The sequence below is a fragment of the Anomaloglossus baeobatrachus genome, chromosome 2 (assembly GCF_048569485.1).
Source record: "Anomaloglossus baeobatrachus isolate aAnoBae1 chromosome 2, aAnoBae1.hap1, whole genome shotgun sequence".
Lineage (NCBI taxonomy): Eukaryota > Metazoa > Chordata > Amphibia > Anura > Aromobatidae > Anomaloglossus > Anomaloglossus baeobatrachus.
Genome location: NC_134354.1, coordinates 4081866 through 4108727, shown reverse-complemented (window position 1 = coordinate 4108727; position 26862 = coordinate 4081866). Strand labels below are relative to the sequence as shown.

The following is a 26862-nucleotide window of genomic DNA, read 5'->3' as shown; positions in this document are numbered from 1 at the left end:
GAAGAAAGTGGAGTGTAAGGAAGTAGCAAAATGTTAGGAGGGAGCACAGTGTAAGGAAGGAGTGGAGTATGAGGAGGGAGTAGAGTGTGAGGAGGAATCACAGAGTGAGGATAGAAAAGTGTGTGATGAAGGAGCACAGAGTGAGGAGGGAATAGAGTGTGGGGAGGGAGCAGAGTGCCAGGAAGGACCAGAGTGCAAGAAGTAGAGTGTGAGGAAGGAGTAGAGTTTAAAAAGAGAGCAGTGTGCGGGGAGGGAACAGAGCTCAAAGAAGGAGCACAGTGCGAGGAGGGAGCAAAGTGCGAGGAAAGTACAGAGCGTAAAAAGAGAGCAAAGTACGAGGAGAGAGCAGAGTGCGAGGAGGGAGCAGAGTGTGAGGAAAGTACAGAGCGTAAAAAGAGAGCAATGTACAAGAAGGGAGCAGAGCTCAAAGAAGGAGCAGAGTGCAAGGAGGGAGCAGAGTGCGAGGAGGGAGCAGAGTGCGAGGGGGGAGCAGAGTGCGAGGGGGGAGCAGAGCACAAGGAAGGAGAAGACTGAGGAGGGAGCAGAGTGTGAGGAGGGAACAGAATGCAAGGAGGGAGAAGTGTGCAAAGAAGGAGCAAAGTGCAAGGAGGGAGCAGAGTGGAAGGAGGGAGCAGAGTGAGAAGTAAGCAGAATCTGAGAGAACAGAATGTGAGGAGAGTACATATTGTGAGGAGGGAGCAGAGTATAAAAAGAGACCACAATCCGATAAAGGAGCAGAGTTCGAAGAAAGAACAGAATGTGAGAAGGGAGCAGAGTGCAAGGAAGAAAAGTGTGAGAAGGGAGAAGAGTGTGAAGGAGCTGAGTGCAAGGATCAGAAACGAAGCATAAGGAGGCAGCAAAGCTCAAGCAAGCAGTAGAGTCTGTAGAGGGGAGCAGAGTGTGAGGAGGGAGCATAGCGCGAGGAGGGCACAGAGCACAAGGCTGGAGAAGAGTTCAAAGAGGGAGCAGAGTATAAGGAGGGAGACGAGTGCAAGAGCAGGGTAAGAGGAGAGAGCAAAGTGTGAGGAGCAAGCGGAGTGTAAGGAGGAAGTAGAATGTGAGGAGGGAGCAGAGTGCGAGTAGGTAACTGAATGCAAGGAGGGAGCAAAGCACAAGAAAGGTGAAGACTGTGAGGAGGGACCAGAGTGAGAGGAAGGAGTGGAATGTGAGGAGGAAGCACATAGAGGATGGAAGAGAGCGTGAGAAGGAAGCAGAGTGCGAGGAATGACCAGAGTGCAAGAAGCGGAGTTTAAGGAGGGAGTAGAGTGTAAAAAGTCGGCAACCTGCAAGGTGGCAGCAGAGTTCAAAGAAGGAGCAGAATTTGAGTAGGAAGCAGAGTGCGAGGAGGGAGCAAAGTGTGAGGAGGGAGCAAAGTGCGAAGAGGAACAGAGCATAAGTAGGAAGCAGAACACAAGGAAGGAGAAGACTGAGGAGGGAGCAGACTGTGAGGAGGAAGCTGAGTGTGATGAGGGACCACAGCACAAGGAATGCAAAGAGGGAGCAGAGTGCGGGGAAGAAGTGTCAAAGAGCAGGGTACGAGGAAAATATATAGTGCGCAAAGAGGGAGCAGAGTGTGAGAAGAAAGCAGAGTCTGAGCAGAGAACGGATTGATAGAGTGCAAAATGTGAGGAGGGAGCAGAGTGTTAAAAGAGAGCAAAGTGAGAGGAGGGAGCAGAGATCGAAGAAGCAGTAGGATGTGAGGAGGTAGCAGAGTTTGAGGAAGCAGGAGAGTGTGGAGGGAGAAGAATGTGAAGGATCAGAGTGTGGAGGAGCAGAGTGCAAGGATCAGAATGTGAGAACGAAGGAAGGAGCAGAGTGTGAGGAGGGAGCAGAGAATAAGGACAGAGCAGAGTGTAAGGAGGATTACGAGTGTGAGGAGGATTAAGAGATTGAGAATGGAACAGATTGTAAAGAGAGCAGAGTGTGACAAGGGAGTGGAGTGAGGAGGGAGCTAGATGTGAGGAGGCAGCAGAGGGTGAAGAGAGAGTAGAGTGTGAGGACAGTAGAGAGTGATATGGGAGCAGAGAGTGAGGAGTGAACATGAGCAAGGAAGGAGCAAAGTAAGGAAGGAACAGAGAGCAAGGAGAAAGCAAAGAGAGGAGAAAGTGAGGAAAGAGTAGAGAGTGAGAGGAGAGAGCAGAGTGTGAGGAGGGAGTAAAATGCAAGGAAGGAGAGTGTGAGAAGGGAGCAGAGTGAAGGAGCAGATTACAAGGATCAGAATGAGAGAACAAAACTGAGCAGAAGGAGGCAGCAGAGCTCAAGGATGGAGCAGAGTGTGAGGGGGGAGCACAGTGCAAGGTGAACAGTGAAAAGAGGCAGCAGAGTGTGAGGAAGAAGAAGAGTGCAAGAACAGGGTATGAGGGTAGAGAGCAAAGTGTGAGGAGGAAGTAGAGTGTATGAAGGAAGTTGAGTGTGAGGAGGGAGAAAGTATGAGAGGGGAGCAGAGTGCAAGGACGGGAGCAGTGTGCCAGGAGGGAAAGCAGAGTCAGAGGAGGGAAAGCAGAGTGAGAGGAGGGAAAGCAGAGTGAGAGGAGGGAAAGCAGAGTGCAAGGAGGGAAAGCAGAGTGCCAGGAGGGAAAGCAGAGTGCCAGGAGGGAAAGCAGAGTGAGAGGAGGAAAAGCAGAGTGTGAAAAAGGAAAAGCAGAGTGGGAGGAGGGAGAAAGTGTGAGAGGGGAGCAGAGTGCCAGGAGGGAAAGCAGAGTGAGAGAAGGGAAAGCAGAGTGAGGGGAAGGAAAGCAGAGTGAGAGGTGGAAAGCAAAGTGTGAGGAGGACAAGCAGAGTGTGAGGAGGGAAAGCAGAGTGAGAGGAGGAAAAGCAGAATGAGGAGGAAAAGCAGAGTGTGAGGAAGGAGCAGAAAGTGAGGAGGGAGAGCAGAGTGTGAGGAAGGAGCAGAGTGTGAGGAAGTAGCAGAGTGTGAGGAAGTAGCAGAGTGTGAGGTGGGGGAGCAGAGTGTGAGGAGGGAGAGCAGAGTGTGAGGAGGGAGAGCAGAGTGTGAGGAGGGAGAGCAGAGTGTGAGGAGGGAGAGCAGAGTGTGGAAGGAGAGCAGAGTGTGAGGAAGGAGAGCAGAGTGTGAGGAAGGAGAGCAGAGTGTGAGGAGGGAGAGCAGAGTGTGAGGAGGGAGAGCAGAGTGTGAGGAGGGAAAGCAGAGTGTGAGGAGGGAAAGCAGAGTGTGAGGAGGGAAAGCAGAGTGTGAGGAGGGAGAGCAGAGTGTGAGCCGGGAGAGCAGAGTGTGAGGAGGGAGAGCAGAGTGTGAGGAGGGAGAGCAGAGTGTGAGGAGGGAGAGCAGAATGTGAGCAGGGAAAGCAGAGTGTGAGGAGGGAGAGCAGAGTGTGAGGAGGGAGGGCAGAGTGTGAGCCGGGAGAGCAGAGTGTGAGGAGGGAGAGCAGAGTGTGAGGAGGGAGAGCAGAGTGTGAGGAGGGAGAGCAGAGTGTGAGGAGGGAGAGCAGAGTGTGAGGAAGGAGCAGAGTGTGAGGAGGGAGAGCAGAGTGTGAGGAGGGAGAGCAGAGTGTGAGGAGGGAGAGCAGAGTGTGAGGAGGGAAAGCAGAGTGTGAGGAGGGAAAGCAGAGTGTGAGGAGGGAAAGCAGAGTGTGAGGAGGGAGAGCAAAGTATGAGCCGGGAGAGCAGAGTGTGAGGAGGGAGAGCAGAGTGTGAGGAGGGAGAGCAGAGTGTGAGGAGGCAGAGCAGAGTGTGAGGAGGGAGAGCAGAATGTGAGGAAGGAAAGCAGAGTGTGAGGAGGGAAAGCAGAGTGTGGAGGGAAAGCAGAGTGAGGCGAGGGAGAGCAGAGTGTGAAGAAGGAGAGCAGAGTGTGAGGAGGGAGAGCAGAGTGTGAGGAGGGAGAGCAGAGTGTGAGGAGGGAAAGCTGAGTGTGAGGAGGGAGAGCAGAGTGTGAGGAAGGAGCAGAGTGTGATGAAGTAGCAGAGTGTGAGGAGGGGGAGCAGAGTGTGAGGAGGGGTAGCAGAGTGTGAGGAGGGAGAGCAGAGTGTGAGGAGGGAGAGCAGAGTGTGAGGAGGGAGAGCAGAGTGTGAGGAGGGAGAGAAGAGTGTGAGGAGGGAGAGCAGTGTGAGGAGGGAGAGCAGAGTGTGAGGAGGGAGAGCAGAGTGTGAGGAGGGAAAGCAAAGTGTGAGGGGGGAAAGCAGAGTGTGAGGAGAGAAAGCAGAGTGTGAGGAGGGAAAGCAGAGTGTGAGGAGGGAGAGCAAAGTATGAGCCGGGAGAGCAGAGTGTGAGGAGGAAGAGCAGAGTGTGAGGAGGGAGAGCAGAGTGTGAGGAGGGAGAGCAGAATGTGAGGAAGGAAAGCAGAGTGTGAGGAGGGAATGCAGAGTGTGGAGGGAAAGCAGAGTGAGACGAGGGAGAGCAGAGTGTGAGGAAGGAGAGCAGAGTGTGAGGAGGGAGAGCAGAGTGTGAGGAGGGAGAGCAGAGTGTGAGGAGGGAGAGCAGAGTGTGAGGAGGGAAAGCTGAGTGTGAGGAGGGAGAGCAGAGTGTGAGGAGGTAGAGCAGAGTGTGAGGAGGGAGAGCAGAGTGTGAGGAGGGAGAGCAGAGTGTGAGGAGGGGGAGCAGAGTGTGAGGAGGGAGAGCAGATTGTGAGGAGGGAGAGCAGAGTGTGAGGAGGGAGAGCAGAGTGTGAGGAGGGAGAGCAGAGTGTGAGGAGGGAGAGCAGAGTGTGAGGAGGGAGAGCAGAGTGTGAGGAGGGAAAGCAGAGTGTGAGGAGGGAAAGCAGAGTGTGAGGAGGGAAAGCAGAGTGTGAGGAGGGAGGGCAGAGTGTGAGGAGGGAGAGCAGAGTGTGAGGAGGGAGAGCAGAGTGTGAGGAGGGAGAGCAGAGTGTGAGGAGGGAGAGCAGAGTGTGAGGAGGGAGAGCAGAGTGTGAGGTGGTAAAGTAGAATGTGAGGAAGGAGAGCAGAGTGTGAGGAAGGAGCAGAGTGTGAGGAGGGAGAGCAGAGTGTGAGGAGGGAGAGCAGAGTGTGAGGAGGGAAAGCAGAATGTGAGGAAGGAGCAGAGTGTGAAAAGGGAGAGCAGAGTGTGTGGAGGTAAAGCAGAGTGTGAGGAGTAGAGTTGAGCGCGGTTCGAGGTTCGCCAGTTCTAGGTTCGAGTGATTTTGGGGGGTGTTCTAGATCGAACTAGAACTCGAGGTTTTTGCTAAAAGTTCGGCAGAGTGAGAGGAGGGAAAACAGAGTGTGAGGAGGAAAAGCAGAATGAGAAGGAAAAGCAGAGTGTGAGGAAGGAGCAGAAAGTGAGGAGGGAGAGCAGAGTGTGAGGAAGGAGCAGAGTGTGAGGAAGTAGCAGAGTGTGAGGAGGGGGAGCAGAGTGTGAGGAGGGAGAGCAGAGTGTGAGGAGGGAGAGCAGAGTGTGAGGAGGGAGAGCAGAGTGTGAGGAGGGAGAGCAAAGTATAAGCCGGGAGAGCAGAGTGTGAGGAGGGAGAGCAGAGTGTGAGGAGGGAGAGCAGAGTGTGAGGAGGGAAAGCAGAAAGTGAGGAAGGAGAGCAGAGTGTGAGGAGGGAAAGCAGAGTGAGATGAAAGAGAGCAGAGTCTGAGGAAGGAGAGCAGAGTGTGAGGAGGGAGAGCAGAGTGTGAGGAGGGAAAGCAGAGTGTGAGGAGGGAAAGCAGAGTGTGAGGAGGGAGAGCAGAGTGTGAGGAGGGAGAGTAGAGTGTGAGGAGGGAGAGCAGAGTGTGAGGAGGGAGAGCAAAGTATGAGCCGGGAGAGCAGAGTGTGAGGAGGGAGAGCAGAGTGTGAGGAGGGAGAGCAGAGTGTGAGGAGGGAGAGCAGAGTGTGAGGAGGGAGAGCAGAGTGTGAGGAGGGAGAGCAGAGTGTGAGGAGGGAAAGCTGAGTGTGAGGAGGGGGAGCAGAGTGTGAGGAGGGAGAGCAGAGTGTGAGGAGGGAGAGCAGAGTGTGAGGAGGGAGAGCAGAGTGTGAGGAGGGAGAGCAGAGTGTGAGGAGGGAGAGCAGAGTGTGAGGAGGGAGAGCAGAGTGTGAGGAGGGAAAGCAGAGTGTGAGGAGGGAAAGCAGAGTGTGAGGAGGGAGGGCAGAGTGTGAGGAGGGAGAGCAGAGTGTGAGGAGGGAGAGCAGAGTGTGAGGAGGGAGAGCAGAGTGTGAGGAGGGAGAGCAGAGTGTGAGGAGGGAGAGCAGAGTGTGAGGAGGGAGAGCAGAATGTGAGGAAGGAGAGCAGAGTGTGAGGAAGGAGCAGAGTGTGAGGAGGGGAAGCAGAGTGTGAGGGGAGAGAGCAGAGTGTGAGGAGGGAGAGCAGAGTGTGAGGAGGGAGAGCAGAGTGTGAGGAGGGAAAGCAGAATGTGAGGAAGGAGAGCAGAGTGTGAGGAAGGAGCAGAGTGTGAAAAGGGAGAGCAGAGTGTGTGGAGGTAAAGCAGAGTGTGAGGAGTAGAGTTGAGCGCGGTTCGAGGTTCGCCAGTTCTAGGTTCGAGTGATTTTGGGGGGTGTTCTAGATCGAACTAGAACTCGAGGTTTTTGCTAAAAGTTCGGCAGAGTGAGAGGAGGGAAAACAGAGTGTGAGGAGGACAAGCAGAGTGTGAGCAAGGAGCAGAGTGTGAGGAGGGAAAGCAGAGTGAGAGGAGGAAAAGCAGAATGAGGAGGAAAAGCAGAGTGTGAGGAAGGAGCAGAAAGTGAGGAGGGAGAGCAGAGTGTGAGGAAGGAGCAGAGTGTGAGGAAGTAGCAGAGTGTGAGGAGGGGGAGCAGAGTGTGAGGAGGGAGAGCAGAGTGTGAGGAGGGAGAGCAGAGTGTGAGGAGGGAGAGCAGAGTGTGAGGAGGGAAAGCAGAGTGTGAGGAGGGAGAGCAGAGTGTGAGGAGGGAGAGCAGAGTGTGAGGAGGGAGAGCAAAGTATAAGCCAGGAGAGCAGAGTGTGAGGAGGGAGAGCAGAGTGTGAGGAGGGAGAGCAGAGTGTGAGGAGGGAAAGCAGAATGTGAGGAAGGAGAGCAGAGTGTGAGGAGGGAAAGCAGAGTGAGATGAGGGAGAGCAGAGTGTGAGGAAGGAGAGCAGAGTGTGAGGAGGGAGAGCAGAGTGTGAGGAGGGAAAGCAGAGTGTGAGGAGGGAAAGCAGAGTGTGAGGAGGGAGAGCAGAGTGTGAGGAGGGAGAGCAGAGTGTGAAGAGGGAGAGCAGAGTGTGAAGAGGGAGAGCATAGTGTGAAGAGGGAGAGCAGAGTGTGAGGAGGGAGAGCAGAGTATGAGGAGGAAGAGCAGAGTGTGAGGAGGGAGAGCAGAGTGTGAGGAGGGAGAGCAGAGTGTGAGGAGGGAAAGCAGAGTGTGAGGAGGGAAAGCAGAGTGTGGAAGGAAAGCAGAGTGAGACGAGGGAGAGCAGAGTGTGAGGAGGGAGAGCAGAGTGTGAGGAGGGAGAGCAGAGTGTGAGGAGGGAGAGCAGAGTGTGAGGAGGGAGAGCAGAGTGTGAGGAGGGAGAGCAGAGTGTGAGGAGGGAGAGCAGAGTGTGAGGAGGGAAAGCAGAGTGTGAAGAGGGAGAGCAGAGTGTGAAGAGGGAGAGCAGAGTGTGAAGAGGGAGAGCAGAGTGTGAGGAGGGAGAGCAGAGTATGAGGAGGAAGAGCAGAGTGTGAGGAGGGAGAGCAGAGTGTGAGGAGGGAGAGCAGAGTGTGAGGAGGGAGAGCAGAGTGTGAGGAGGGAGAGCAGAGTGTGAGGAGGGAGAGCAGAGTGTGAGGAGGGAAAGCAGAGTGTGAGGAGGGAGAGCAGAGTGTGAGGAGGGAGAGCAGAGTGTGAGGAGGGAAAGCAGAGTGTGAAGAGGGAGAGCAGAGTGTGAAGAGGGAGAGCAGAGTGTGAAGAGGGAGAGCAGAGTGTGAGGAGGGAAAGCAGAGTATGAGGAGGAAGAGCAGAGTGTGAGGAGGGAGAGCAGAGTGTGAGGAGGGAAAGCAGAGTGTGAGGAGGGAAAGCAGAGTGTGAGGAGGGAAAGCAGAGTGTGGAGGGAAAGCAGAGTGAGACGAGGGAGAGCAGAGTGTGAGGAGGGAGAGCAGAGTGTGAGGAGGGAGAGCAGAGTGTGAGGAGGGAGAGCAGAGTGTGAGGAGGGAGAGCAGAGTGTGAGGAGGGAGAGCAGAGTGTGAGGGAGAGCAGAGTGTGAGGAGGGAAAGCAGAGTGTGAGGATGGAGAGCAGAGTGTGAGGAGGGAGAGCAGAGTGTGAGGAGGGAAAGCAGAGTGTGAGGAGGCAGGGCAGAGTGTGAGGAGAGAAAGCAGAGTGTGAGGAGGGAGAGCAGAGTGTGAGGAGGGAGAGCAGAGTGTGAGGAGGGAGAGCAGAGTGTGAGGAGGGAAAGCAGAGTGTGAGGAGGGAGAGCAGAGTGTGAGGAGGGAAAGCAGAGTGTGAAGAGGGAGAGCAGAGTGTGAAGAGGGAGAGCAGAGTGTGAAGAGGGAGAGCAGAGTGTGAGGAGGGAGAGCAGAGTATGAGGAGGAAGAGCAGAGTGTGAGGAGGGAGAGCAGAGTGTGAGGAGGGAAAGCAGAGTGTGAGGAGGGAAAGCAGAGTGTGAGGAGGGAAAGCAGAGTGTGGAAGGAAAGCAGAGTGAGACGAGGGAGAGCAGAGTGTGAGGAGGGAGAGCAGAGTGTGAGGAGGGAGAGCAGAGTGTGAGGAGGGAGAGCAGAGTGTGAGGAGGGAGAGCAGAGTGTGAGGAGGGAGAGCAGAGTGTGAGGAGGGAAAGCAGAGTGTGAGGAGGGAGGGCAGAGTGTGAGGAGGGAGAGCAGAGTGTGAGGAGGGAAAGCAGAGTGTGAGGAGGGAGAGCAGAGTGTGAGGAGGGAGAGCAGAGTGTGAGGAGGGAGAGCAGAATGTGAGGAAGGAGAGCAGAGTGTGAGGAAGGAGCAGAGTGTGAGGAGGGAGAGCAGAGTGTGAGGGGAGAGAGCAGAGTGTGAGGAGGGAGAGCAGAGTGTGAGGAGGGAGAGCAGAGTATGAGGAGGGAGAGCAGAGTGTGAGGAGGGAAAGCAGAATGTGAGGAAGGAGAGCAGAGTGTGAGGAAGGAGCAGAGTGTGAAAAGGGAGAGCAGAGTGTGTGGAGGTAAAGCAGAGTGTGAGGAGTAGAGTTGAGCGCGGTTCGAGGTTCGCCAGTTCTAGGTTCGAGTGATTTTGGGGGGTGTTCTAGATCGAACTAGAACTCGAGGTTTTTGCTAAAAGTTCGGCAGAGTGAGAGGAGGGAAAACAGAGTGTGAGGAGGACAAGCAGAGTGTGAGCAAGGAGCAGAGTGTGAGGAGGGAAAGCAGAATGAGGAGGAAAAGCAGAGTGTGAGGAAGGAGCAGAAAGTAAGGAGGGAGAGCAGAGTGTGAGGAAGGAGCAGAGTGTGAGGAAGTAGCAGAGTGTGAGGAGGGGGAGCAGAGTGTGAGGAGGGAGAGCAGAGTGTGAGGAGGGAGAGCAGAGTGTGAGGAGGGAGAGCAGAGTGTGAGGAGGGAAAGCAGAGTGTGAGGAGGGAGAGCAGAGTGTGAGGAGGGAGAGCAGAGTGTGAGGAGGGAGAGCAAAGTATAAGCCAGGAGAGCAGAGTGTGAGGAGGGAGAGCAGAGTGTGAGGAGGGAGAGCAGAGTGTGAGGAGGGAAAGCAGAATGTGAGGAAGGAGAGCAGAGTGTGAGGAGGGAAAGCAGAGTGAGATGAGGGAGAGCAGAGTGTGAGGAAGGAGAGCAGAGTGTGAGGAGGGAGAGCAGAGTGTGAGGAGGGAAAGCAGAGTGTGAGAAGGGAAAGCAGAGTGTGAGGAGGGAGAGCAGAGTGTGAGGAGGGAGAGCAGAGTGTGAAGAGGGAGAGCAGAGTGTGAAGAGGGAGAGCAGAGTGTGAAGAGGGAGAGCAGAGTGTGAGGAGGGAGAGCAGAGTATGAGGAGGAAGAGCAGAGTGTGAGGAGGGAGAGCAGAGTGTGAGGAGGGAGAGCAGAGTGTGAGGAGGGAAGCAGAGTGTGAGGAGGGAAAGCAGAGTGTGGAAGGAAAGCAGAGTGAGACGAGGGAGAGCAGAGTGTGAGGAGGGAGAGCAGAGTGTGAGGAGGGAGAGCAGAGTGTGAGGAGGGAGAGCAGAGTGTGAGGAGGGAGAGCAGAGTGTGAGGAGGGAAAGCAGAGTGTGAGGAGGGAGAACAGAGTGTGAGGAGGGAGAGCAGAGTGTGAGGAGGGAAAGCAGAGTGTGAAGAGGGAGAGCAGAGTGTGAAGAGGGAGAGCAGAGTGTGAGGAGGGAGAGCAGAGTATGAGGAGGAAGAGCAGAGTGTGAGGAGGGAGAGCAGAGTGTGAGGAGGGAAAGCAGAGTGTGAGGAGGGAAAGCAGAGTGTGAGGAGGGAAAGCAGAGTGTGGAAGGAAAGCAGAGTGAGACGAGGGAGAGCAGAGTGTGAGGAGGGAGAGCAGAGTGTGAGGAGGGAGAGCAGAGTGTGAGGAGGGAGAGCAGAGTGTGAGGAGGGAGAGCAGAGTGTGAGGAGGGAGAGCAGAGTGTGAGGGAGAGCAGAGTGTGAGGAGGGAAAGCAGAGTGTGAGGAGGGAGAGCAGAGTGTGAGGAGGGAGAGCAGAGTGTGAGGAGGGAAAGCAGAGTGTGAGGAGGCAGGGCAGAGTGTGAGGAGAGAAAGCAGAGTGTGAGGAGGGAAAGCAGAGTGTGAGGAGGGAAAGCAGAGTGTGAGGAGGGAGAGCAGAGTGTGAGGAGGGAGAGCAGAGTGTGAGGAGGGAGAGCAGAGTGTGAGGAGGGAGAGCAGAGTGTGAGGAGGGAGAGCAGAGTGTGAGGAGGGAGAGCAGAGTGTGAGGAGGGAGAGCAGAGTGTGAAGAGGGAGAGCAGAGTGTGAGGAGGGAGAGCAGAGTGTGTGGAGGGAGAGCAGAGTGTGTGGAGGGAGAGCAGAGTGTGAGGAGGGAGAGCAGAGTGTGAAGAGGGAGAGCAGAGTGTGAAGAGGGAGAGCAGAGTGTGTGGAGGGAGAGCAGAGTGTGAGGAGAGAGAGCAGAGTGTGAGGAGGGAGAGCAGAGTGTGAGGAGGGAGAGCAGAGTGTGAGGAGGGAGAGCAGAGTGTGAGGAGGGAAAGCAGAATGTGAGGAAGGAGAGCAGAGTGTGAGGAGGGAAAGCAGAGTGTGGAGGGAAAGCAGAGTGAGACGAGGGAGAGCAGAGTGTGAGGAAGGAGAGCAGAGTGTGAGGAAGGAGAGCAGAGTGTGAGGAGGGAGAGCAGAGTGTGAGGAGGGAAAGCAGAGTGTGAGGAGGGAAAGCAGAGTGTGAGGAGGGAGAGCAGAGTGTGAGGAAGGAGCAGAGTGTGAGGAGGGAGAGCAGAGTGTGAGGAGTAGAGTTGAGCGCGGTTCGACGTTCGCCAGTTCTAGGTTCGAGTGATTTTGGGGGGTGTTCTAGATCGAACTAGAACTCGAGGTTTTTGCTAAAAGTTCGGCAGCTCGAGTTACGTTCGAGAACAGTTCTATCAGCAAAAGCGTGGCTTTTTACAGCTACAGTGTGCAGGGAGCCATGGGTGGCAGCCTGCAGTAAGATGGTAACCAAGATAAATATCGGGTATCCAAGCAAAGTGCTTTGGTTAGTAACCCAATATTTACCCTAGTTATGTGTGCAGGGAGCCGACAGTTCCTCGCTGGGCTCCGCCCCCTCCAACATGCGGCATGTACACACACACACGCACACTCACACTCACCTGTCCCCAGCCATACAGTCCCCGGCACTGACGTCTTCAGCACCACATGGCCCCGCTAGGCTCCACCCACTTCGCACTCCGCCGCCCGCACACATGGCCTCGCTAGGCTCCACCCACCTCGCACTCTGCACAGATGGCTCGCTAGGCTCCACCCACCTGGCACTCCGCACACATTACCCCGCTTGGCTCCACCCACCTGGCACTCTGCACACATTACCCCGCTTGGCTCCACCCATCTGGCACTCTGCACACATTACCCTGCTTGGCTCCACCCACCTGGCACTCTGCACACATTACCCCGCTTGGCTCCACCCACCTGGCACTCTGCACACATTACCCTGCTCGGCTTACCTGCAGTGATTAAGTCCTGCCCTCCCGACCTCAGTGTTGTCACTGTCCTCCATGGCTGCTGCGTCACATCTCTCACTGCGGCCCGAGACTGTCACTAGCGGTGACGTCACAAACTCTCGCGATACTTGGCTGTGAAGGCGGCGGTCATTGAAGTCAGTGTGCAGTATCAGCAGTGCAGGAGATCGTCACCGCAGGTAATGTTCCTCGCTGCTGAAAGCAGCACTTGTCATGACCTGCAGTGACCTGGGCTGACCTATTGATGTTAGCTCAGGTCACTGCATTGCTCTCCCAGCCAATGGGGAACATCCTGCTCTTCATTGACTGGGACAGTGACTATGGTATGGATCGTCATGGAAACCCCTTGGATTACAGCAGACCTGGATTTGTTTTTCTTTCTAATAAATTGGTGAAAGAGGGAATGTTTTGGAGAGTGTTTTTTCAAACAAAAATGTGTTTGTCGTCTATTTTTTTTTTATTACTGACTGGGTTGGTGATGTTGGGTATCTGATAGACGCCTGATCTCATGAATCCCAGGGCTTGATGCCAGGTGACATTACACATCTGGTATTAACCCCATATATTACCTCGTTTGCCACCGCACCAGGGCACGGGATGAGCTGGGGCGAAGCACCAGGATTGGCGCATTTAATGGATGCCCACTTCTGGAGCGGCTGCAGCCTGCTATTTTTAGGCTGGGGAGAGTCCAATAACCATGGACCTCCCTAGTCTGAGAATATCAGACCCCAGCTGTCCGCTTTACCTTGGCTGGTGATCCAATTTGGGGGGGACCCCATGTGTTTTTTTTTTAATTATATATTTAATTTAAAATAACAGCGTGGGGTGCCTCAGTTTTGGATTACCAGCCAAGGTGAAGCTGCCAGCTGTGGTTTTCAGACTGCAGCCATCTGCTTTACCCTAGCTGGCTACAAAAATAGGGGGAACCCCACAGCATTTTTTTTAATTTTTTTTTTTGGTATATACAAGGCTAAGCACCCCTTAGTGCCACATGAAAGGCACCAAAGGGTGCAAAATTATAAAATGCAGGACATTATGTGTCTTTCTGCCATTATAATGACAGAAAAGCAGTGGTAATGGCGTTGTAGTGAACATGTGACCGCCTCATGTAGGTTGAAGCTATGGATCCTCCTCCGAGGAGGAGGAGGAGGAGGGAGAGCAGAGTGTGAGGAGGGAAATCAGAGTGTGAGGAGGGAGAGCGGAGTGTGAGGAGGGAGAGCAGAGTGTGAGGAGGGAGAGCAGAGTGTGAGGAGGGAAAGCAGAGTGTGAGGAGGGGAAGCAGAGTGTGAGGAGGGAGAGCAGAGTGTGAGGAGGAAGAGCAGAGTGTGAGGAGGGAGAGCAGAGTGTGAGGAGGAAGAGCAGAGTGTGAGGAGGGAGAGCAGAGTGTGAGGAGGGAGAGCAGAGTGTGAGGAGGGAAAGCAGAGTGTGAGGAGGGAGAGCAGAGTGTGAGGAGGGAGAGCAGAGTGTGAGGAGGGAAAGCAGAGTGTGAGGAAGGAGCAGAGTGTGAAGAGGGAGAGCAGAGTGTGAGGAGGGAAAGCAGAGTGTGAGGAGGGAGAGCAGAGTGTGAGGAGGGAGAGCAGAGTGTGAGGAGGGAAAGCAGAGTGTGAGGAAGGAGCAGAGTGTGAGGAAGGAGCAGAGTGCGAGGAAGGCGCAGACAGTAGTGAAAAAAGAGAACATATTGTGAAATGAATTGAATATATGGGGAGGATGGGCAGTGACAGTGTGAGGAAGGAAGAGCAGAGTGTGAGGAGGGAGAGCAGAGTGTGAGGAGGGAGAGCAGAGTGTGAGGAGGGAGAGCAGAGTGTGAGGAGGGAGAGCAGAGTGTGAGGAGGGAAAGCAGAGTGTGAGGAGGGGAAGCAGAATGTGAGGAGGGAGAGCAGAGTGTGAGGAGGGAGAGCAGAGTGTGAGGAGGGGAAGCAGAGTGTGAGGAGGGAGAGCAGAGTGTGAGGAGGGAGAGCAGAGTGTGAGGAGGGAGAGCAGAGTGTGAGGAGGGAGAGCAGAGTGGGCGGAGGAAGAGCAGAGTGTGAGGAGGGAAAGCAGAGTGTGAGGAGGGGAAGCAGAGTGTGAGGAGGGAAAGCAGAGTGTGAGGAGGGAGAGCAGAGTGTGAGGAGGAAGAGCAGAGTGTGAGGAGGGAAAGCAGAGTGTGAGGAGGGGAAGCAGAGTGTGAGGAGGGAGAGCAGAGTGTGAGGAGGAAGAGCAGAGTGTGAGGAGGGAGAGCAGAGTGTGAGGAGGAAGAGCAGAGTGTGAGGAGGGAGAGCAGAGTGTGAGGAGGGAGAGCAGAGTGTGAGGAGGGAAAGCAGAGTGTGAGGAGGAAGAGCAGAGTGTGAGGAGGGAGAGCAGAGTGTGAGGAGGGAGAGCAGAGTGTGAGGAGGGAGAGCAGAGTGTGAGGAGGGAGAGCAGAGTGTGAGGAGGGAAAGCAAAGTGTGAGGAGGGGAAGCAGAGTGTGAGGAGGGAGAGCAGAGTGTGAGGAGGGAAAGCAGAGTGTGAGGAGGGGAAGCAGAGTGTGAGGAAGGAGAGCAGAGTGTGAGGAGGAAGAGCAGAGTGTGAGGAGGGAGAGCAGAGTGTGAGGAGGGAGAGCAGAGTGTGAGGAGGGAGAGCAGAGTGTGAGGAGGGAAAGCAGAGTGTGAGGAGGGAGAGCAGAGTGTGAGGAGGGAGAGCAGAGTGTGAGGAGGGAGAGCAGAGTGTGAGGAGGGAGAGCAGAGTGTGAGGAGGGAAAGCAGAGTGTGAGGAAGGAGCAGAGTGTGAAGAGGGAGAGCAGAGTGTGAGGAGGGAAAGCAGAGTGTGAGGAGGGAGAGTAGAGTGTGAGGAGGGAGAGCAGAGTGTGAGGAGGAAGAGCAGAGTGTGAGAAGGAAGAGCAGAGTGTGAGGAGGGAGAGCAGAGTGTGAGGAGGGAGAGCAGAGTGTGAGGAGGGAGAGCAGAGTGTGAGGAGGGAGAGCAGAGTGTGAGGAGGGAGAGCAGAGTGTGAGGAGGGAAAGCAGAGTGTGAGGAGGGGAAGCAGAATGTGAGGAGGGAGAGCAGAGTGTGAGGAGGGAGAGCAGAGTGTGAGGAGGGGAAGCAGAGTGTGAGGAGGGAGAGCAGAGTGTGAGGAGGGAGAGCAGAGTGTGAGGAGGGAGAGCAGAGTGTGAGGAGGGAGAGCAGAGTGGGCGGAGGAAGAGCAGAGTGTGAGGAGGGAAAGCAGAGTGTGAGGAGGGGAAGCAGAGTGTGAGGAGGGGAAGCAGAGTGTGAGGAGGGAGAGCAGAGTGTGAGGAGGAAGAGCAGAGTGTGAGGAGGGAAAGCAGAGTGTGAGGAGGGGAAGCAGAGTGTGAGGAGGGAGAGCAGAGTGTGAGGAGGAAGAGCAGAGTGTGAGGAGGGAGAGCAGAGTGTGAGGAGGAAGAGCAGAGTGTGAGGAGGGAGAGCAGAGTGTGAGGAGGGAGAGCAGAGTGTGAGGAGGGAAAGCAGAGTGTGAGGAGGGAGAGCAGAGTGTGAGGAGGGAGAGCAGAGTGTGAGGAGGGAAAGCAGAGTGTGAGGAAGGAGCAGAGTGTGAAGAGGGAGAGCAGAGTGTGAGGAGGGAAAGCAGAGTGTGAGGAGGGAGAGCAGAGTGTGAGGAGGGAGAGCAGAGTGTGAGGAGGGAAAGCAGAGTGTGAGGAAGGAGCAGAGTGTGAGGAAGGAGCAGAGTGCGAGGAAGGCGCAGACAGTAGTGAAAAAAGAGAACATATTGTGAAATGAATTGAATATATGGGGAGGATGGGCAGTGACAGAGGAGAACAGAGAACATAATGTAAGGAGAGAACATAGGACGGGGTAATGTGGGGGCAGGGAGTAAGGTGAGTAAAGAGAACCAAAAGGGAGAAATGAGAGCGTAGACTTTGGAGTGTGGAGGACAGTGAGGTCGCGCCTGTTACTCACCATCACAGGATATTTTGGTCTCATTACTTTGCCCTCTGCTGATTGAGTTCTCTGCAGAACAGCTGATGTTTATGGCCCCGGATGTGAAATCAGAGGCATTTATGACGAGGCTTGGAACAGAAGAATTCCAGTGAATGAGTTCTCCATTCAGAGTCCAGGTGAAGGTGGCATTGCTTCCTTTCTCCACCTCACAGACGACTATGGCCGCTCCATTGATTTGGCAGGAGGCATTAATGACTGGTCCAGAAATGGGAACTAAGAAGACATTGATTGAGTGCAGAACATTTAGGTAAATCATTCTGTGCTCCTGACTACCCTCCTCAGAGTTCCCCAGCAGGTTCTTCAGGTTGTCAGCGCATCAGATATGGGCACAGGGGTTTTTCTATCATAACCCTCTGGGGAACCTGAGGACTGAGAGTATGACGAGGTAATTCTGCTTTTTGTGGAGGTGCTGGCTGCTACTCTGCTTTACTTAAAATAAAACATGTCACAAAACAAATATGGAAATTCCCAGCGGTATACCCAAAAAGAAATAGATCGCACAGTCTACCTGGTATATCTACAGTAACGTACTACATATACAGTGCTCATAATCATATACAAAAAAATGCGCAAAATGACTAGGTAAGAAAAATTACATTTTTATTTAGAGAATAGTAAAACATAACATATAACATTAATTAAAAAGGTGGACCAATGTAAGACAGGTACAGGGCGGCAGAACCACAGTGGAAATACAGCACCAAATAAACTAAAACTGCACTCAAAGGAAGAAGGTCTTAGTACTGAAACGTACGTCGGAATCGGGGTTAGTGGCACTGCAGCATCTCACCAGGTATTATGCACTATGCTTCGTTTATTCACTTGGCACTTTGTATGCTTTCCTTACATAGTTAGACCAGCATTCACCCTACAATTAATGCTACTCTGTATTGATATAGAAGGGTTAATAGTTTCTCTATTTCTTCATTAAAGATTTATTGTTATTAGTAAGTATATCTGATGGTAGCTTATAGTCATGGAGCCTACGGAATAAGAGACAGTCTCAAGGATTATTATTGTCTCTAAATGTTCTTCTTATCTTCTTCTTATCTCATATGCATGATTCTACATTTTTGTTTTGCTAAAACTTAAAGGTCATATGAGCAACTTGTAAAGTCCAGCTAGAAGCTTTATTATGCAATATCACATTGATCTGTAAATGGTATAAATAAACTGTACTTTGGTTAAATAAACAGAAGAAATTGATCATGCCCACATGGATGCTGGTCTTTTCTCTCCGAGCGCTCGATCTGGATTAAGGTCTGAAGAGGCCTAATTCAGAGGACCTCACTGGTGATCCCATAAGCTGACTTGTGACAAAACAGAACAGCTACAACAGTTTTTGGTGCCCAACGTGGAGCCGTGGCCAACCAGCCTATTCGGAAGAAGTTTTAGGGACTCTTGAGACAGTGAAATTTCAGCTGCAGCAAGGTGAGAAGCTTTATTCTTATACTTCATTTCACTCTCTCTGATTTCCCGAATATTCTGGGTAAGGCTGTACACACGGTTCAAGAACTCTGGCATCACCAGTGAGTATTGTTTTTTCATGCATGTCTGAATGAGAGTTGAAATATAGAGTAATAAGATAATCTGTTGTCCGTCCATTAACTGATTGCATAGATTGCATAGCACGGAATTTGGGACAGTCTCTGTATAATTACATTTGCTGTGTTGCTGTGTTTTGTGTTTTGCTTTGGCCATCTTTGCATCTTTGATGGGCAATACACTGGTCTAGGGATATGTGTTCATAAGGGGTTTCATATTAATGCCTAGATAAAGTAGGCAGGCAATAGGTTGTTGTATATTGATGAGAAGCCTCTGAATAACAAAGTGACAAGTAATTGAGATAAGAGACTTGGTGAAATAATATGTATGTATAAGTCTAATGGTTATAGGTCATACTGTGGACTGTGAAAAGATGTTCCGGTTGTGACATGTCACAGGGCATAGCCATATAGAGTATTTGAGTGGATACCTGACATATGTATTTTTTTTTTCCATCAGTGTCAAGAGCGGTTTAGATAATTTTATTTACATGTGAGGTTAACTGATCCTTGGAAGGTGTATTGTTACATATGTTTCTAGAATCAAGTGCTGTGAAGGTATATAAGTAGTCTCAATTTTCTGCTGGGATTGTGTATTATACCAGTGGGTATTAGGGATCTTTTGGAAAAACTGAATTTGGACGAAGAATTCTTTTTGAGATAACACTCTTGCTAAACAAACTGTGCGCTGCTGCCATTCTGTTGGGAGGGGTCAAGTGAACAGCTGCGCGATTTTCTGCCCTCTGTGAGAAGTCAGCTCTGAGGATTGTTTTAACTCTAGTTTACGTTCGTTGCCGGAATACTTTGTAAAGGACCAGCATGGAGTACCCAACTGAACATCAGGTTTGAAGTGGGTTAGAGAGCATTGTGGCCTTCCCACTTACATGGAGGTGGTCTAGCAGGTGAGAGGACTATCACACCTGGTCCTTCCTGCTTTAGTCATCTGGTCTATTGGGTGAGAGGTGTTTTTTAACCCTTCCCAATACGCCCTGCAAGTGTAGCAAGTGAGAGTGAATGCTGATTTAGCCTTCTTGCTACCACTTGAGAGCCCATTCTGACTTGCCAGAAGACGTGTGGCCTGTTAACAAGGTTCAGGGACACTGAGAGGGCATTTGCAGAAAGGTGGGCTGTGTGGGAATAAGTTGAAGCCATGGGCAACTTGTTCAGTGTGCAGCGTGGGGCTCCAGCAGGATCCAAAACAGCCAAACAGATAGTGCAAGAAAGAGAAGGCAAAGAAGCAGTGAAAAATGTCAGACCGATACTCAAAAAGGCAGACATGTCAGAGTATGGATGTTTGGATGTTGAGAAATGGCACAGATTCAGGGAAGAAAAGAGAGGTTGGATAAAAGATAAGAGGGTAGAGCAACAAGTAAATAAATGGTGTCGTGTGGCTGAAGAGGTGCAGCATTGTGGATATAAAGAGACCACAGCGGGAGATAAGGTGTATTATGAATGTTTTAATGCACCAAAAGCAGGAATTGTGACTGCTACCGCCCCCCCTTCACATAAGCAGAAACCCAGACCAGATGAATGGACTTGTAAACATTGTAGTCAGAAAAACCCAGACTGGAGAGGTACTTGTGCTACGTGTAATGTTACTCGCCCTAAGCAGATTGCACTAAATCCTGTTCGAACCAGGTCACATGTGATGACAGAGGACGCTGACTCTGAGACAGAGAATTGAGTTTTGGGGAGGAAGCTGACGGTGAGGAAAGGAAAGAACGCCCTGGGACCAGTACAAAAAAATCAGATACATCCCGACCGAGGAAGGTCACAAGAATCAGACAGACACAGGAATATTACCCCTGGAGCCCCTCTGACCAGCTAGCTATGTTGAAACAGTTACCTGACCCTGAAAACCAACCTTTCCCATTTTACAGGCAAATACAGACAATACAGGTGACTTATAAATGCACTTGGGCAGACCTCGAGAGTTTGGTGACTGCAAAGGCAGATGACGTGCTGGGACACATAATTAAGACGCATACTGATATGATGAAGGAGCAATCATGGGTCATGGATGTTCAGTCTGAGAGGTCTGGAATGACGTACTGTGAGGCTACAAAGAAACAAACAGAGCAGTCTGTACTGATGACTGACGTGACACAGCAAAAAGGGGAGATTATAGAGACGTACTTTGGGAGGTTACAGCTGAAGTGGACAGACATGGGGTACAGTGCAAGAAACGACCTTGATATCAAAATATTGGTGAATGCATTCATTGACGGTATGAATAAGTTTTTACGAGAAGCAGTACAGACGGCCAGACCTGAGTGGAGAAACATGGACCCAACAGACCTTCTGCAAGTAGCTAAGGGGGTTGAACTGACAAAATGCAAGCGACCAGTTATGTATGCTAGAGCACAAGGAAGACAGTGGAAGCAGAGAGGGGGGGCACCAGGTGACCGAGCGACCGTACAGTGCTGGAATTGTGGACAGAATGGACATTATGCCAGACAGTGCAAAAACTCCAAAAAGGAGAGTGAGCAGACTGATTTCCCTCCTCCCTTGCCTCTGACCTAGGAAACTGGCAACCCAGTGACAAATGTGTACCCTGTTTTCGTTCCCTCAGGACCTGGTCCCACCTTACTTACAACCATAACAATGCCAGGGGGGAAAGAGGCAGAATTTTTAATTGACACTGGGGCAGCCGGCACTGTGGTACATAAAGACCTGATAAAGCCAGAGATGATTACTGACGAGACTGTGGAGTGTGTCAGGGTGGAGGGATTGGTGAGTGACGAGACTGTGGAGTGTGTCGGGGTGGAGGGATTGGTGAGTGACGAGACTGTGGAGTGTGTCGGGGTGGAGGGATTGGTGAGTGACGAGACTGTGGAGTGTGTCGGGGTGGAGGGATTGGTGAGTGACGAGACTGTGGAGTGTGTCGGGGTGGAGGGATTGGTGAGTGACGAGACTGTGGAGTGTGTCGGGGTGGAGGGATTGGTGAGTGACGAGACTGGGGAGTGTGTCGGGGTGGAGGGATTGGTGAGTGACGAGACTGTGGAGTGTGTCGGGGTGGAGGGATTGGTGAGTGACGAGACTGTGGAGTGTGTCGGGGTGGAGGGATTGGTGAGTGACGAGACTGTGGAGTGTGTCGGGGTGGGGGGATTGGTGAGTGACGAGACTGGGGAGTGTGTCGGGGTGGAGGGATTGGTGAGTGACGAGACTGTGGAGTGTGTCGGGGTGGAGGGATTGGTGAGTGACGAGACTGGGGAGTGTGTCGGGGTGGAGGGATTGGTGAGTGACGAGACTGTGGAGTGTGTCGGGGTGGAGGGATTGGTGAGTGACGAGACTGTGGAGTGTGTCGGGGTGGAGGGATTGGTGTCTGAAACTCCATTGACAAAACAGATGAAGCTGAGATTACAAGATAGCCAGGAAATTCTCACAAAGCTTATTGTTAGTGGAAACACTCCTATGAATTTGCTGGGGGCTGATGTGTTAAGTGCTACCCAGGCTACCATACAATACACCCCAGAAGGTATTACAGTCACAAGTCCCCTCTCTGACAAACACTTGTGCAAGATTGCAGCAATGGTGTACATGTCCAAATCTGCGAGAGTATCCGATACCAGAACTAGTGAAGACATAGCAATGCAACAAGTTCCAGACATTGTATGGGCAAAGGGAAAAACTGATGTTGGTCGGCTTCCTATTCCCCCAGTCATGATAAAATTGAAAGAAGGCTCCACTCCTCCTTGTTTAAAGCAGTATCCTTTAAGCCCAGCCAAATCAATGGCCCTGACCAGAGATATAAGAGAATATGTGGAAGCAGGGGCTCTAGTACAAAGGTCCCCCCCTGTAACACTCCCTTGTATCCAATCAAGAAAAAAGGGCCCAAAGGTTCCCCTGACACGTACAGAATGGTGCATGATTTGAGAGCTGTCAATGCTGTCACTGAGAGTGTAACACCAATTGTTCCAAACCCACATACCTTACTGTCACAAATCCCAGGGACCTCCAAATGTTTTACAGTAATTGATTTGGCAAATGCCTTTTTCTCTGTGCCTGTACACCCTGACTGTCAGTATCTTTTTGCCTTCACACATGAGGGGAAACAGTACATGTGGACAGTCCTCCCGCAAGGAGGAATGAATTCACCTACCATTTATTCCACAGCTATGGCAGGAATTCTGGAACAGTGGCAACCGCCTCATCCACAGGTTACGCTATTGCAGTACGTGGATGACCTTTTGCTCTGCTGTCCAGACCAGACGTCCTGCAAGGAAGCCCCAATTTCTTTGCTGTGTTTTCTGGCAGAGAATGGTTGCAAAGTTTCACGTGAAAAATTACAATACTGTAAGCAAAAGGTGACATTTTTGGGTCACTGTTTCTCTGAAGGTACAAGACACCTGACTGAGGAGAGAAAACAAGCAGTCCAAAATCTCTCCTTACCCAGGTCCCACCGGCAACTGCGCACCTTTTTGGGCTTAGTGTCATACTGCAGGCCTTGGATAAGGTCTGCCTCGCAAATGATGCAACCCCTCTATGATTGTCTGCCATCTGACCCCTTTGACCTCACTCAGGAAGCTATTGATTCCTTTCATTCCCTTAAACTACTCATTGTATCTGCCCCGGCCCTGGGTATTCCAAATTACGATCAACCATTTTCCTTGTTTTGCACAGAACAGGGAGGGCATGCGACAGCCGTCCTCACACAGCAACATGGTGACAACAGAGACCAATAGCTTACTACTCAGCGCGATTGGACCCAGTTGTCAGAGGGTCGCCCACGTGTGTCCGTGCTGTAGCGGCTGCTGCAGTACTGCTAGGGAAAGCTTGCGAGATCACATTGACATTTCCCTTAACAATTTACTCCCCGCATGACATTCATGCTATACTTGTGCAAGTCCAACCAAAACACCTGTCTATAGCCAGACAGCTCAGACTTGAATGTGCCCTTCTGATTCCTGAGTATGTCACCCTCAAGAGGTGCAATGTTCTGAATCCAGCCACCCTTTTGCCAGTAGATTCAGAAAAGGGGGAATTGGTGACAATGGTAGCAAGTGAGGATGAATACTTTGACATGACGCACGAGCATGGCTGCATAGAGCTGATGAGTCAGGAGACAGCGGTTTTCCACATGTCTATGATACACCTATTACTAATGCAGATTTTGAGTTTTTTGTAGATGGCTCCAGATACCACCTGGATGGGAGATTCTACACTGGATATGCAGTAGTATCCTCGCATGAGGTAATCCGAGCTGAACCACTCCCGCCGCACATGTCCGCGCAGGAGGCGGAGCTAACAGCGCTCATTGAGGCGTGTAGAGCGGGGTCAGGTAGGAAAATTAATGTTTATTCAGACTCAAAGTATGGATTTGGGATCTGTCATGATTTTGGCCCTATCTGGAGAAGTAGAGCTTTTCTTACGTCAGGTAAAACGGTTAATGGAGGCACTAATGTTACCAGTCCAGGTTGGCATCATTAAGGTGAAAGCACACACAAAAGGTGACTCACTGGAGGTAGCGGGCAATAGAAGGGCAGATGCGGCTGCGAAAGCAGCGGCAAAGAGGCCTAGGGATCAGAGGATAGTGGCAGGGAGCCAGCAAGACCCAGCCACAGTGAGTCTGGATGTCCTGAAATCCCTCCAGCATCAGGCTGCCCAAACAGAGAAGGAACACTGGGAGAAAATGGGAGCTGGGCTGAACTCGAATGGAGTATGGGAAAGTAAGGATAGGTTGTGTTTACCAAGGTCCCTGTTCCCTATGATGGCACAAGCAACACATGGCCCCACTCACGCCTCAAAAAGTCACATGTGTAACCAGGTGAATGCCTTCTGGATCGCTCCTGGCTTCAGTTACGTAGACTCCAAACACGTACAATCCTGCATTATCTGCGCACAACACAACCCAGGTAAAACAGTAAAAGTCCCTAAGAAAGCAACACCCAGACCGCTCTACCCGTTTCAACGACTGCAAATAGACTACATACAACTACCCAAGGTAGGAGTGTATGAATACGTCCTGGTATGTGTAGATCTCTTCTCAGGATGGGTTGAGGCCTATCCAGTAAAATGTGCAAATGCTAAAACAACTGCAGAAAAACTGATGAAGGAACCAGTCTGTCGGTATGGCATCCCAGAAGCCATAGAAAGTGACAGGGGTACACACTTCACTGGAGAAATAATGAGGGACATTATGCAGGCCCTGGGAATAGAGCAGGCATTCCATACCCCTTATCATCCACAGAGCAGTGGAAAAGTAGCGAGATTAAACGGGACACAAACTAAAAATTCAAAAGGCCATGGCAGAGACAGGAAAGAATTGGGTAGAGTGCTTATCCCTGGCACTCTTTTCAGTCAGACACACTCCAAATAGAAAGACAGGCTTGTCTCCTTTTGAAGTCCTTTTTGGTAGTGCCCCAAAAACAGGTCTCTACTTTCCACAAGTGTTACAGATGCAACACGGCACTATGACAGCCTACGTCCAGGCCTTACAGGAAAGACTTAATGTGGTGCATAAACATGTCTTTTCATCCATTCCAGATCCCAATGCAAGTGCAGATGTGCATCAGCTGAGTCCAGGTGATTGGGTGGTCGTGCGCAGACACGTGAGAAGGAGCCTAGATCCACGCTTTGATGGCCCATTCCAAGTCCAGCTGACCACATCCACCTCAGTGAAACTTGAGGGAAAACCCACCTGGATCCACGCCAGTCACTGTAAAAAGGTCACTCCACCGGCAGAATGACAGTCTTGCTAATTATCCTGCTAGGTGTAGCAGGGTTGCTGCACCAAACAAAGACACTGAGCGAACTTTTAAATACAGACTGGGATAATAAACTCATTCGCCACCATATTTCTCTTACTGAGGACATGGAAGGAGAAAAGCCAAAAGACTGTTGGATCTGCACACACACTCCTATTTCTTCAAAGACTATGCCTTATTTAGCCTTACCTCTGGAACCACAGGAGGTATTGGTACCAGACTGTATACACAATGAAACCTGGACTCAATGTAGATTTTTGGGAGAAGATGTACCTCGTGATGTATCTGCTACATTGACTATAGTTGGATGGGTCACTAAACCCTGGTTCCAGCTAAATATCACACGACCCGATGGATACTCGTGGTGGATGGAATACGATTCAGACAAGGGCATAATTGCCAAAATAAAGACTAAGATTCCTCATTCGGGCCCCATTCCTCATGATGGATTATGGTTCAGTCTTCAATACAATGGTGTTGGAAATTGTGGAAAAGACAATAACTGTTTCTATATACATACACATGACTTAACCAAGGACAATGAGACAGTATATCAGAAGGGTATTGAGGGCTGTACATCATCATTTATTAGACGGACTTTTAGGAGGGAGCGGGGTAGCTGTATCTCGGGTATGACCGGAAAACAAATGAACAATACGTGGTGTGCTCATAAAGTCATGAAGGGGCTTCTGAATCTGCTTTATTGTGTACAAAGTCAAACTCACTTTTGTATTTTCCCAGAGGGAGTGTTTTTGGTTTGTGGGAATCGTGCTCACAAGTGGGTGAGCCCTGACATGAGAGGGGTCTGCACACTTGCCAGACTTACACCAGCCACTTTCATAGTTCCTCATAGTGAAGTAGATGTAGCAGCTGTCCCAATTCATACCTTGTATAAACGAGCAGCAGATAATAAACCCCGGCCAAATGGTAGGCCTCATGTAGTAGAAATGGGAAAAGCAAATAAGGTATTTAGTGCTATTTTCATACACCCTTTCTTAATGCAAATGTGGGACAAGCTAGTAGAGGCCACTGACTACCTGGATGATCACATTTCTCAGGTTCTTGAGATTCTAAATGCTACCAATGCTATACAAAAACAATTAATTGTAGTCACTAACCAGCATACTATAGTGCTAGACTTTGTGACAGCAAAAGACGGCGGAATGTGTCAAATAATTGGTCCTGCCTGTTGCCATTACATTGACCCTGCAGGCAACCTCCAGGTTAGAGCAGATATACAGAAAACAAGTGAACTTAGGGATAAATAGTTAAAAGAGCACGATGCCAACAAGGACTCCTGGTGGGGAAATACATTTTCTTTTATGAATCCAGCCAATTGGTTTAAGGGCCTAGCAGGGTGGGTTTCTGGCATTATACAAACCTGTATGCTACATTTGTTGTTCTGTCTACTGCTTTATATAGCTGTAAAAGCATTGATATATGCATTACCTAAACTAATGAATAATGTATGTTCTAAGAGTCCCAGCATTGAACCCTCTGTAGTTTACTACGGATCCCAAATGGCCTCTGCTGACCGGGAGTAGGTGTACACACTGAGGGTGGATGGGTGAAGTGGTAGGAAGACCCCTCATGGGTACTAGGCCCATGAGCCAGCAGCTCCTGTTTGGACGCCTACTGACCGTGTAGTGAAGGTTATACCATTTACAAAAGGGGGAAATTGATATAGAAGGGTTAATAGTTTCTCTATTTCTTCATTAAAGATTTATTGTTATTAGTAAGTATATCTGATGGTAGTTTATAGTCATGGAGCCTACGGAATAAGAGACAGTCTCAAGGATTATTATTGTCTCTAAATGTTCTTCTTATCTTCTTCTTATCTCATATGCATGACTCTACATTTTTGTTTTGCTAAAACTTAAAGGTCATATGAGCAAACTTGTGAAGTCCAGCTAGAAGCTTTATTTTGCAATATCACATTGATCTGTAAATGGTATAAATAAACTGTACTTTGGTTAAATAAACAGAAGAAATTGATCATGCCCACATGAATGCAGGTCTTTTCTCTCCAAGCGCTCGATCTTGTTTAGGTCTGAAGAGGCCTAATTCAGAGGACCTCACTGGTGATCCCATAAGCTGTCTTGTGACAAAACAGAACAGCTACAACAGTTTCCTACTATAGCTACTTTATAGAGGTCATACCCATGCTACTGTGGTTTATGGTTTATATCACACTAGTTATATACATGCTATAGAGCTGGACTATATTTGTTAGCATATAACTTTTGTTCCTTTTTTAATGTGATATATCACTTTTTTACTTAATTATTTTTTTAGTAGTATTACATGTATATGTGACAGAGATACTATGCATTATTAAGGCCTATTATATTGTATTTTTGACTACTAATACTTGCGTTATAACCTGTGTGTCCTTTGAGTGCAGTTTTAGTTTATTTGGTGCTGTATTTCCACTGTGGTTCTGCCGTCCTTTACCTGTCTTACATTGGTCCACCTTTTAATTAATGTTATATGTTATGTTTTACTATTTTCTAAATAAAATGTCATTATCTAGTCGTTTTGTGCATTTTCTTGTATATGATTAGTAGTTCAGTTAGCGCTGACTTGCAGCAATTTGCTTTTGTATTTTCGTACGATACTATAATTTTGTGGTAGCTGTATTATTTTTATTTATATACAGTGCTCAGCATAAATGAGTACACCCCAACAGATTTGTCAGAAAACCTTGTTTCCGATCAGAACGAACATTGACTATGGGACCTCTTACTACAAAATACTCCACAAATATCGGCCA

The 26862-nt window shown here is 50.6% G+C and overlaps 1 protein-coding gene across 2 annotated transcripts in view; it reads right to left on the bottom strand.

Moving 5' to 3' along the window:
- Nucleotides 1-26862, bottom strand: part of LOC142280557 (Fc receptor-like protein 5) — a 283892-nt gene that overhangs the window by 16474 nt on the left and 240556 nt on the right. For both annotated transcript variants that reach the window (XM_075332750.1, XM_075332753.1), the window contains one exon: nucleotides 15797-16051. In XM_075332750.1, the coding sequence (XP_075188865.1) occupies nucleotides 15797-16051 (255 nt within the window). The remainder of the gene's footprint in view (nucleotides 1-15796; nucleotides 16052-26862) is intronic.